Source organism: Dasypus novemcinctus, chromosome 19, assembly GCF_030445035.2.
Source record: "Dasypus novemcinctus isolate mDasNov1 chromosome 19, mDasNov1.1.hap2, whole genome shotgun sequence".
Lineage (NCBI taxonomy): Eukaryota > Metazoa > Chordata > Mammalia > Cingulata > Dasypodidae > Dasypus > Dasypus novemcinctus.
The window spans coordinates 27,413,577-27,424,911 of record NC_080691.1 but is presented as its reverse complement, the minus strand read 5'-3'; the positions used below and the strand labels follow the sequence as shown (position 1 = coordinate 27,424,911).

General features: G+C 45.1%; 1 protein-coding gene across 1 annotated transcript; it reads right to left on the bottom strand.

The window, feature by feature from the left end:
• Positions 1–3,510: 3,510 nt before the first annotated feature.
• On the bottom strand, positions 3,511–9,338 carry PEBP1 (phosphatidylethanolamine binding protein 1). Its single transcript, XM_058281434.2, has 4 exons — positions 8,801–9,338; positions 7,882–7,991; positions 7,106–7,206; positions 3,511–4,463 (listed from the first exon to the last, which is right to left on the bottom strand). Exons 1-4 carry the CDS (start codon positions 8,933–8,935, stop codon positions 4,246–4,248), a joined length of 564 nt encoding a protein of 187 aa, XP_058137417.1. The 5' UTR covers positions 8,936–9,338; the 3' UTR covers positions 3,511–4,245.
• Positions 9,339–11,335: the final 1,997 nt, after the last annotated feature.

Here is an 11,335-nt window from a genome sequence, read left to right as displayed (position 1 = left end):
ATGGCCATCAGAACTAGGGAACTAATAAATGGGCTTCAAAGAGCTCTGCAAAAACCAAATTGTATGTGAATTTTTTAAAAAGTATTTATTTGGGGGAGAGTGTGGAATATGGCTTAAAGAAATCCAGGCTCCCTAAACTTAAGAACCTCGTTACAATCATTTATTCAATAAATGATTATTTGAGATTTCTTTATGTGCCACATATCGAGGGGCTGGGGACAATGAGCAGGAAATATGCTGTCCTTGGCCTCAGGAAGGGTCTATTTACCTACGTACACGTACTTAAAACTTATAATGTTCTAAGTGTAGTACAGGAGCATCTAGCAGGGAAGGATTCCCTGAAGGGTAGTTTAGGAACACTTCATGGGCTAACTGGGATATTGCCAGAGAAAATGGGAGGGGAAGAGGATTCCAGGCAGCATTTGTAAAAGACCCAATTTGGAAGGAGCTTGGCATGTTCAGGGAACTGAGAGGTCAGCAAGGGTGGAGTTTAATGAATAAGAAGACAAGGGGCGTGAAGCTGGAGGCAAGTGGGGGTCAGATCGTGCAGAGCCTCACAGACCTTGTTAGGGTTTGGCCTGCATCCCAGGAGCAACTGCAAACTGCTCAAGGGTCCTTTTAAGTAGACACTGAGGCTGTTTGACTTTGGGCTAATTTAAAAACAGAAGTCCTTTGTTGCCTGACCCAGATGTGTACCACCACTTTGAAATATTGGAAAGCCCTCAGTCCCGTTGTTTCTGAGATCTGGTCTTGCCAGGTAGTCAGGGTTTAATTTAGGGCTTCGAGAGTTAAGTGACACATTGTATATATGTTCTGCCATGAAGACAAAGTGGGTCGGTGGTCCCCAAGTTTCCACGGTTGTGTTGCACACATTGAGCTCTGGCACAGTTGCTAAAGTTGTTCTGTGACCCATGGTAAACATGTCTGCAATTCTTCATTCTAAACCCTTATTAGCACTCTTGGTAAATGTGTAGGCAGGGAACTGCCTTGTGGAAACTGTTATTTGTAAACTGTTCCTTAAAATGATCCACATATGTCAACCAAACCGGGTTTCATCACATACATATATTAACCTGATGTCAGCAAAGATCCTCCCACAAGCTCTTCATAGGTAAGGCAGATTGATGATCACTCTCTCTGCAAATGAGGAAACTGAACCTCAAAGAGAATTTGCATGTAGGAGCACTGTGGTTATAAACTGGGCTTTGGGTCCAGAGCTGGGATTAGAACCTGGACTGCCCAACTTCTTAGCTAAGTGTCCTTTAATAAGTTCACTTCACCTTCCAATTTAATTGGTGAAAAATGTTATCTCCTTGTTTTTAAGGTTACTGTACCTTCCCATATATATATTTTTATGTCAAATTGTTGTACATATACTTCATATGCTTACTTAGCTTGTTCAACTTTTTCTGAATCCATTTGAGCACATACCTGTTTTAGGCGAGGAAACTAATATATGACTCCAGATCCTTTAATCTGCTGGTTATGTATATTAAAAAGTATTGTGGTGAAATGGATGTGGCTCAACCAACTGGGTTTCAGTCTACCATATAGGAGGTCCAGAGTTCGATGCCTAGGGCCTCCTGGTGAGGGTAAGGTGGCCCACGCAGAGTGCTGGCCCACGCGGGAATGCCACCTTGCACAGGAGTGCCATCCTGCATGGGAATGCCATCTTAGCATGGGAAAGCCACCCTGCGCAGGAGTGCTGGCTGATGTGGAGAGCTGGCACAGCAAGATGACACGACAGGAGACACAGAGGAGAGAAAATAAGATGTAGTAGAACAGGGAGTTGAGGTGGTGCGAGAGTGTAATCGCCTCTCTCCCACTCCTGAAGGTCCCAGGATTGGCTCCCAGAGCCACCTAATGAGAATACAAGCAGAGACAGAACACACAGCAAATGGACACAGAGAGCAGACACTGGGGGGAACAGGGGGACTGGGGGGCGGGGGGGAAACGGGGAAAGGGGGGGGGGAGAAATAAGTAAATCTTAAAAAAAAAGTATTGTGGTTAGCAAAACAATAGGAATTTTTTAAAAAATGATTTTAAATCTACATAAATATCAAATTGGCAAAACATTTAACATTTGAGAAGATACCAATCAGGTAACTGTATGTAAAAACAGGTATTTTCGTGGTGTGTTATCTTTCTGAAAGGCTCTTTGTATCTGAATTAGTTTGCCAGGCTGCTAAGACAAACGATATAAAGTGGGTTGGCTTAAACAAGTATTTACTGTCTCCCAGTTTTGGAGGCTAAAAGTAAAAAAAATCAAGGCATCATCAAGCCCAAGCTTTCTCACGTCTGCAGCCTCCTGGCACTGGCTCGCTGCAATTCTTGGGCTTCCTTGGCTTACATCTCTGCCTTTTGCCACATCACCACCTCTCCCATCTGCTCTTCGTTTCTTCTTCCCGTGGCCTTCTCTGGCTGCATCCAAATTTCTTCTTCTTATAAAGGACTCCAGTAATACCAGCTAAGGCCCACCCAGATTCAATTGGGCCATATGGAGAAAAGGAGCTTAGACAATCCTATGTACAAATGAGCCCACATCTTAACCAATAATACATCTGCAAAGGGTACAACTACAAATGGGTTTACCCCCACAGGAACGCAGATTAAGAATATGTCTTTGTTGGGGTAATTCAATCTCCCACAGAATCAGAATTAAAAAATGTATATACCCTCTGACCCATGTATCTCAGTGCTAACAATTTATCCCATCGAATTACTTATTTGAAAAAGTATTTTATACGTATAGAAAGGTGTTCACTGAAGCAGTTTAAAATAGAAAATTACCAGAAATACATCCAAGTAGGGGATTGATTAAATATGTTATGGAACATTCATAAAATAAAAAATCTGTTCAAAATAATACTTGCTAACTGAAGCTCTATTATGTGAGGGTACATTAGCTGAAATAAAAGTACTGAACAATGTATACCAGTTTGTACAGTAAGAATGCAATTTAAGGATAAATAAGTATATATTTAAATTGTCTTCTGAAAGAAAACACAAGAAACTTAACAGTTGTAGAGGAGACTACAAGGTTAGAGGAATTTTCTTCCTATACTGTTTGTGTTGTCCACCCATGTGCCTGTATTATTTTTTAAATGTACTCCCCCTCCACCCTGTTTTTGTCCTTGTTGTTGTTTTGTTGTTAGTGCTGATTTTCTATGGATAACAAATGAAGTAGGAGTTATTTATTAATCATTGTCATGGTGCCTGCACAGAACCACACAAGGGCAAAGATTTTCAACCAGCTTCTTTAAACATCATTTCCAAGGTGAAGGGTCACGTACAAGGCAAAAGTCCTCTGTGGGCAAGACGTGGGTCCTAAAGTTTGTATGACCTTTTAAAAGCCTCAGGTTTGAGTGGTTGTTCCTGCTGTGCCTTGAGGGCACAAAGGTGCTCTGTGTAGGCCCTGGCTCAAGTCCCAGGTGTTACTGCCAGTTGTCTCTTGACTTCCCACATTCATAAAACCCCAGACCACAAAAGGAAAAAATAGCTGGAGGCCCATTTACTCTTTTTCTTTTTATTCAACTATAAGCAAACAGCAACTTTAACACAACATTCAGCAACTCCAGACCAGCTTGTCTTACACCACTGATGTGGTCAGCTCAGATCCAAGGGGTCCTGCCTGCCTCCCCACCCAGCACTGCTGCTTGTGGAGAGGGTCACACCTCAACACCAGGAAAATGACTCTCCCGCAGTGCTCCCAGAAAGGAGCCAGAGCAGGACATGGACACGGGCTGACTGTCCCAAATGGACCATGATGGGGTCTGGCAGAGATGCCAGCGTCTGGCCCTCTTGGTGAGATGGCCCCATAAACGCCTTTCTCAGAAGAAGCCGCCATGCACAATTGTGGAAGGGGCTCACAAAGGCAGAGGCAACTAATCTTAGCTCCCTGACAGTCTTTGATGCTCTGCCCTATTACCAAATACCTGGTCTCTTTACCTGGATTTTTTTCTTCTTTAAATTCTGGGTTGTTATTTTATGTTAAAAATTTGATGACCCCATCACAGTACCAAAATATCCCCCAAAATGGATTTTTATATTTGATCAAAACCTAAACTGGGGTGTGTGCCCCTCTAATTCTAAAGAACAGGTAACAGGAAAAGTCACTCTAAACCACTAGCTGACTGCTCAAGTCTCACTTGAAAGAACGGGAACAGGAATGGAAATCAACATGCAGCACTAATTGGACTCTACTGCTCGTGGCCTCTGGAGCAGTTTGCATTTCCTGGATTCTCTCTACTTCCCGGAGAGCTGCTCATAGAGTTTGGGCACATAGTCATCCCATTCAGCCTGGTAACATGTGCCTGCCACTGGGGGCCCAAGCTGATACTTTTTGCGGAAAGACGCCACCTTGAAATTGCCACGGTGGTCTCCAGATCGGTTGCTGAGAATGGGCTCGTCACACTTCAGTTGTCTGTCCTGCTCATAAACCAGCCAGACGTAGCGGTGGAGGCCTGAGGAAGATAGGGGAGATGTTCAGAGCTAGGCACCTGGGATGGAGACAGATTCCATTTTCACAGAACGTTTCAACCGCCCTCAGACTGCCCTATTTAGAAGGCAGACGCTCAAGACCCTGAGAGGCCGAATGAGTCAAGCCACTCACCTGCTTTCAGTCATTCAGTGGTTCCCCTAAAGTCCAAGCTCTTTAGGTCGGCCTCTGGACACCTGCCAGATCTGGGCCTTGCGCACCCTGGGCCTCCCGCACCCTGGGCCTCCCACCTACCACTCTCTCCTCATTCACCCAACTCCAGCCTCCACCCACCAAGGAGGACCTTGTTGACAGTCATTTCCCTCACTCCTATCATAACGCCCACTGTAGTTCTATCACAGTAACACCATCTGAAATTTATGCTTTTTAAATTTCACCTCCCCACTAGAAAGTGAACTCTATACAGCTGCAGTGTTTGTCTTGTCCACCATTATCGCTCCAGAATCTACTCTAGCCTAGCATATGGCAAGGGCTTAAAAAATATGAAAAATTCATGAAGGACCCAGCAAATCACTGACAGAGTGCCCCCTGAACCACAGTCAAGCCTGCACAGGCTAAAGGAGAGTGCTACCTTTCTACCTCCAAACTTACTGCCTTAGAAGACTGGACATCTGTTTTGAAATGACTCAAACTCACCTTAAGTAAATGAAAAGATGCTAGACATCTTTAAGTTGCCAGGATAATGCAGGATAAAACCACAAAATGATACCAGTTTGCACACACTGGGATGTCTAAAACCAAAGACTGACAACACCGAATGTTGGCACAAATATGGATCCACTGAAACTTTCATGTACTTACTGATTAAAGAATGAAAACTCAGGTCATCTCTTACAAAATTAACCATATACCTATGACTCATAGTTCTACTCTAGATATTTACACAAGAGAAATTAATACACATGCCCACAAAATGACAAGATTGTATATAGCTTTATTCACAACATCCAAATACTGGAAACAGTCAACTGAAGAATGGCTAAACAAACTATGGTACAGTCAATGGAACACTCAGCAATAAAAAAGAATGAACTACTGACACTAATAATAATGCACTAATAATAATGGACACATCACATAGAAGAAAATATGTACTGCAAACCATTTATATGAATACAAGAACAGCAAAGGAATATATAGACAGGAGTCAGAAAGTGGTTACTTCTGGGGGAATTTAACTAAGTCACTCAAGAACCTTCGGTGTGGTAAAAATGTCCTGTATATTGTTTTTGATGATGCTTACATGTGTGTATGCACTGGTCAAAATTCATCGACTGAACCCTTATGATTTGCATTTTATTTTATGTAAATGATATCTTACTAAAAGAACACAAAAATTTTTTAAATGTGAGTTACTGAAGCTTTGTGAGTGTATAAATGAGAGCATAGCATGTAACTGAATTACTGTATTCTCATGTGTATACTTCCAATAATTAGACTGCCTACTTTTATAAATGCCCCAGAGAACTCAAAAGGTCCCTGGGAAATATGTCCTTTTCCCTTTCTAGCATGACTGCATGAGAGGACTTGAAGCCTCTGCAGCCTGTGGGCCTACAGACAGAACAGGAGCCCAGGACCAATTGTTCTTGTCAGGGATCTTCTTATACCACTTCAGACTAACTCATGGCTAGGCAAGGAAGACAAAGGCTAGGATTCTGCCAGGCTCCACCTGCCACCATTTCTCCGTTCCGACAAATAGAGCAGGTGTTCTTAACCAGGGGTCCGTGGAACGATTTCAGCTTGAATTGAAAAAAATCTCTTTATTTTCCCTGACCTCTAACTGAAATCTAGCATTTCCTTCACTTATGAATGTATGCAATAAATAAATTACAGTAGTATTCATTTCACCTGACTGGCAAAGGCATCTGTGGAACAAAAAAAGTCAAGAACCCCCAAAGTAGAGAAATGCTGTGATGTGCCACAGGTGGTGACTCCACTTACCCAACTTGGAGAATTTCAATATGGTATTCTCTCTAAATTTAATACAGATAATATATGTAATATGAAACAGTCCAGTCCAGTCCAATATAATGTGTGTATGTACCTATATCTTTCAATTTAGTTCTCAAAGTCTTCCAAATCTTTCAAGTTAGATTTTTTAAAGGAATCACAGAGAGACAATGTAACCAATTTTTCATAACTCACTGGAAACTATGATCATTTCTGAGACCTTTCACAGGAATGAAAAACCCAAAGATCACCTGGGACAAAAGCTGAATGCAGAACTGAGATGGTTTAACTGTGTTCAGTTCATGCACACACCGCCTGGCCCATTCGCTCTACGCTACTGCTGCCTTGGATCTTCTCTTCGGCTTCCTGCTTACTAAAGGCTAAGTGCTGAGACGCAGCTCCATGCAGTGGGAACATCCGACACCAGAACCCAAGGTTCTAACCACCTGACGCTACTGCACATCTAAAGTGTTCTGGGAGCCAACCATTCACGAGGAGTACTGAACTGTCCTAAGTCTCACATGGGGCAAGGGCTCGCATAAATAAATGAATAAAACTTTAAAAACTAGACTAAAATGTGCAGCACTTGATCCAATCCTTATCTTTACCCCTGCTCCTTGTGTAGTGCCCCCTCTCCCCCAAAAAGCCTTTACTGACCTGTACCCTTGGGAGGCCCAGAGCCCACATAATCGGAGAGGACTGTGCCACTGCTGACGTTGTTGCCCTTCATGTTGACCACCAGGAAGTGGTGCCATTCCCTAAGAGGAAGAATACAGGGTCGTCAGCACCACGGCATATTAGTGCATATTCACCTGCACCAGGTAACGGATCAGGCGCATGCTGTGCCAGGACACGGCTCAGAACAAGTCAGATAATTCCTGCTTTCTTGGCCAGCACAAACCTCATCTATATGCAGAAGAGAAGACCCAGCTCCTCGCTCCAAGATTCTCTAGGGCATGGATCAGCCAACTTTTTCTGATGAGGTCAGAGAGGAAATATTTTAGGCTTTGAGGGCCATCCTGTCTGTTCCAACTACTCACCTCTGCCATAGCAGTGTGAAAGCAGCCAGACAAGACACAAACAAATGGGCATGGCTGTATTCCAGTAATACTTTATTTGCAGACACCAAAGTGGCAATTTCATATAACTTTCATGGGTCACAAGTATTTTTCCACTTTTGACTTTCCCCCAAACATTTAAAAATGAAAAGGCCATTCTAAGCTCATTGGCACTACAAAACTAGGCTGTGGGTGGATTTGGCTCTCAAGTGCAGTCCAAGGAATGAAAGAGCAGAAGGGACACAATAAACATGGCCGTGAACAGCTCAATGTTCAACTTCTCCTAGCGGCCTATCCAGCCAGGGACTCACACAGTCCCAGAAACACCAGGTTATATTTGGATGACCTCCTTTTCCCCACCTTTCCCCAACCTGCCTGTATTTGGGATCAGTCCTTCTGGGAGCATCTGGGTCTGTGAGGACCAAGGTGTAGAGTTTATCAGGATCAAGGCCATCCCATTCAATGCTGGTGGGTCGGTCCTTAACCTGTAATAAGGAACCGGTGTGAAGTTAAAAACTGTGAGGCGCTGAGGAAACACACTGATCTGGGACCTCAGATTCCTCAAAGGTAAAACAGAATAAATTATTAATAAAAGTTAACTTGTATTCACTCTATGAGGAGCCAGGAGCTCGGGTTTTATACACATAAACGTCTGCCTCCATTGCATGAGCACGTTAATGTATTTAAATATCCAAACACTTGAACTCTTCCCGGGATCAGAGCAGTTTATTGACACCGTTGCCTGGAGCGTCATAACCACTAAGTAAGGTCGTTGAGAAACCTAATTTCTCCACATTAAGCGGCAAGGACCGGGCCTTGCTTCGGTCACCGGCGTCAGAGGCGAAACGTTGAAACAAGGCCGTTGCTGGCGGCCTTCCACCTGCAGAACGCAATTACTCAGCGCCTCCCGGGCCTCCTGCGCTCGGCCGCTCAAAGGAGAAATCGGGGGCGAGGCCCACTGGGTTGCAGAATGTGTCACATGCTGTCGGGTGGGGCCTGGGTTCCCAAAACGGAGGCCTAAAATCCTGAAGCCCCAGGGCCCCTCCCCGCTCCCCCCCGCCCCCCCGGCCTATTGTGTCCCGGGCGCCTCCTCCTACCCGACCCTGCCCCCGTGGTCCCGACTGTTTCCGGGCCTAGGGCCCTCCTGGTGCTTGTCAGTCCCGGGAAAGCAGTTCGATTTCTCCTGCAGGCCCAACCCCCCGCCAGAGGCGGATCCCCAGTGCGGGCCCCGCGACCCCCTTCCCCGGTGGCACCGGCGCACGCAGGCAAGAATCCCCCCGCCGCTCGCGGGTACCTGGGTGGGCGTCAGCACTTGGCCCAGCTCGTCGATCCTCGCCCCGGAGTAGCTGACCTGCAGCGGGTGCTGCGGCCGCTCGTCCACTTCCTGCAGGCTCAAGGGCCCAGACCACTTGCCAACGTCCACCGGCATTGCGGGACCGACAGCAGCTAGAGCGCGAGACGGTAACGCGCAGCACGACAGCACCCACGCGCGGCCCCCAGCACACTGGCCCGAAGCCGCGAAGACGCTGCGCCAACGTGTGCGCAAGCGCCCACTCGCCGCTCCGGTTCACCAATCACCGGCGAGGGCGGGGCGGCACTCTAGCCCCTGATTGGTCGAGGCCGCTAGCGCGGATAAACGCAGTCCCTTCTCTCCTTTGCAGCCCGGGGTCCTGCTGCCCGCTGCTGCCGAGGTCTCGGCTAAGCTGGCGAGGCCGTTGCTTCAGGAAATGTCATTGAGCTACCTCAGTTTTGTTTTGCTTTTAAGCTTTGTTGCGTGTATTTTTGCTCCTCTTTCTAAATTCAGAAATGGAAGGCTTTGCTTTTTCTCTTGCAACGTGCTCGACTACCCTCTCCGCGCTGTGTTTCCGCGCATGCTCACTTGTTTTGGTGACTGCGGCGTGAGAGCGCTGCAGCGCTGCGTGAGGTGTTCTCGGCGGACAAATATAGTCACACGTACTTTTGATCCTCGCGGTCCCCCCCCACACACACACACACACACTTGGTCCTCACGCAATTCCTGGGAAATGATTTTTTTTTTAAATCTGTAATTATTTCTATTTTGCTGACAAGTGGCACCACCTCCCACCAAAACTAGTTTTCACCTCAGCCATCAACTGCTTTCTCTAAGACAGTGGGCACAATGTAGTCATCTGATTTGAGCTAGGGCAGCTTTTGACACTGATAACTACCTCCTAGGGAATGAAAAAGTCTGTAGTTTGTATTTCTTATTAAATAATCCGAATTTATTGTACAAAATTAGAAAAAATAAGTGAAAGTCGCTTTTATTCCACTACTTGATTATAAATATGGGTACCAATTTGGGGTACATCATTCCAGTTTAAAAAAATATCTCTTTCCTTTACCCTCGTTGCGTCCTGAGAGTAAGATGGGTCACCAACAGCTCCACTGGAGCCATCTGCGAAAATTCGGCCAGGGTTCCCGCTCTGGCGGCGTCTGCTCAAACCCACACGGTCTGCGCCGGAAATACGGTCTCAGCGTGTGCAGCCAGTGTTTCCGTCAGTACGCCAAGTTCAAGTTGGACTCATCTTCCTTGAATGGACTGTCCAAGACATCTTCCTGACTAAAACTACGCTAGTTCTTTGTATATAAAATAAAACTAAAAAAACTGTAAAAAATAAAAACTAAAAAAAATAAAAACAAAAAATACATGACTTTAATAATATGGTTTTAGGGCTTTTTCCACCAAAAAAAAAAAGGCATTATACTCTATAGAATACCTCTATCAAATATAGATATTCATAATTTTAAATGCTATGTACTCTAGATGTACCACAATTTATTCAAGAAACCCCTTAATGTTGGAAATTTAGGCAGTTTTTGTCCTTTAAAAATTACTGCTGCCATGAACATCCTTGTATATATATCCTTAAACAGTTGGCAAATTATTTTAGGAAAATTACTGAAAGGGGCTTGCTAGGTGGAAGGTAAGACTGAGTGAAAGAATGAAGTGGAATACAATGACTGGCTCAAGGCTTCTCAAATAGTTAAATGTCACAGTCCAGGCTGGAGGTAATGACTTGGAAGAGGCAGCACTGATCATTAGGGTTTTTTTCCTTCATTCCATAACTTAATTTCTAGAATCTTCTAAGCAAAAGCAGATACAGTGCCTAGTGTTATGAAGCATATAGTCTAACAGTGAAGAGAGTTGTTAATCAAATGACATTGAATAAATGAAAATTACAATCTGTGAAAAGCACCAGGGAGGGCAGAGAGGCCAGTCTGTGGGCCAGCACCAGAGAACAGTCTGAACGGGTTCTACAGCCAAGCCCCCTGTTGCCTCATTGAAGTCCCCCACATCTTCTCTACCTGAGGCTCAGGTCAGGGAAGCTGCTGTGAGAAGATGAGGTGATGGATGCAAAACTTCTTGGGAAAGGTGGAAAGCAATTCCAGCTATTTCTGCTCCTGGCTACCGTTCTTGTCCTTTTGCTCCCCCCAACAAGCAACTGGACACTATAAGTTCTACCTCTTCAATGCCCCTCCAATCTGTCCACTTCTCCCTCTCCACCACTGTTCTCTGCCTCGTCAGACCCTGGTGTCACTCTCCTTGTCCAGCTCCTCCTGTCTTCCTCCCTTCTAGCATACCCTCTAGTTTGTGCTGGTCTTTCTCAGTTGTAAATCAGGCCACTCACACCGTATCCTCCCCTTACTCTAAAGCCCTGTGTTTCCCCATTGCCTCAAGATAAAATCCAGACTTTTAACAGACCCCCGCAGACTTCTCCCACCTCCCTGCTGCACCCTTCTTGTTTTCTTCTCTTCAAACACTCTGAATTTGTTTCAGTTCCTCAGTGAAATCAACTGGTCCTTCTAC

Excerpts from the sequence above, each read along its gene's own strand:
- PEBP1 (XM_058281434.2), bottom strand. The coding sequence starts at position 8,935 with ATGCCGGTGGACGTTGGCAAGTGGTCTGGGCCCTTGAGCCTGCAGGAA. Across the intron at positions 7,992-8,800 it reads AAGTGCTGACGCCCACCCAG|GTTAAGGACCGACCCACCAG; the intron begins GTACCCGCGAGC and ends TCCTTATTACAG. Across the intron at positions 4,464-7,105 it reads TGGGCCTCCCAAGGGTACAG|GCCTCCACCGCTACGTCTGG; the intron begins GTCAGTAAAGGC and ends TATCTTCCTCAG.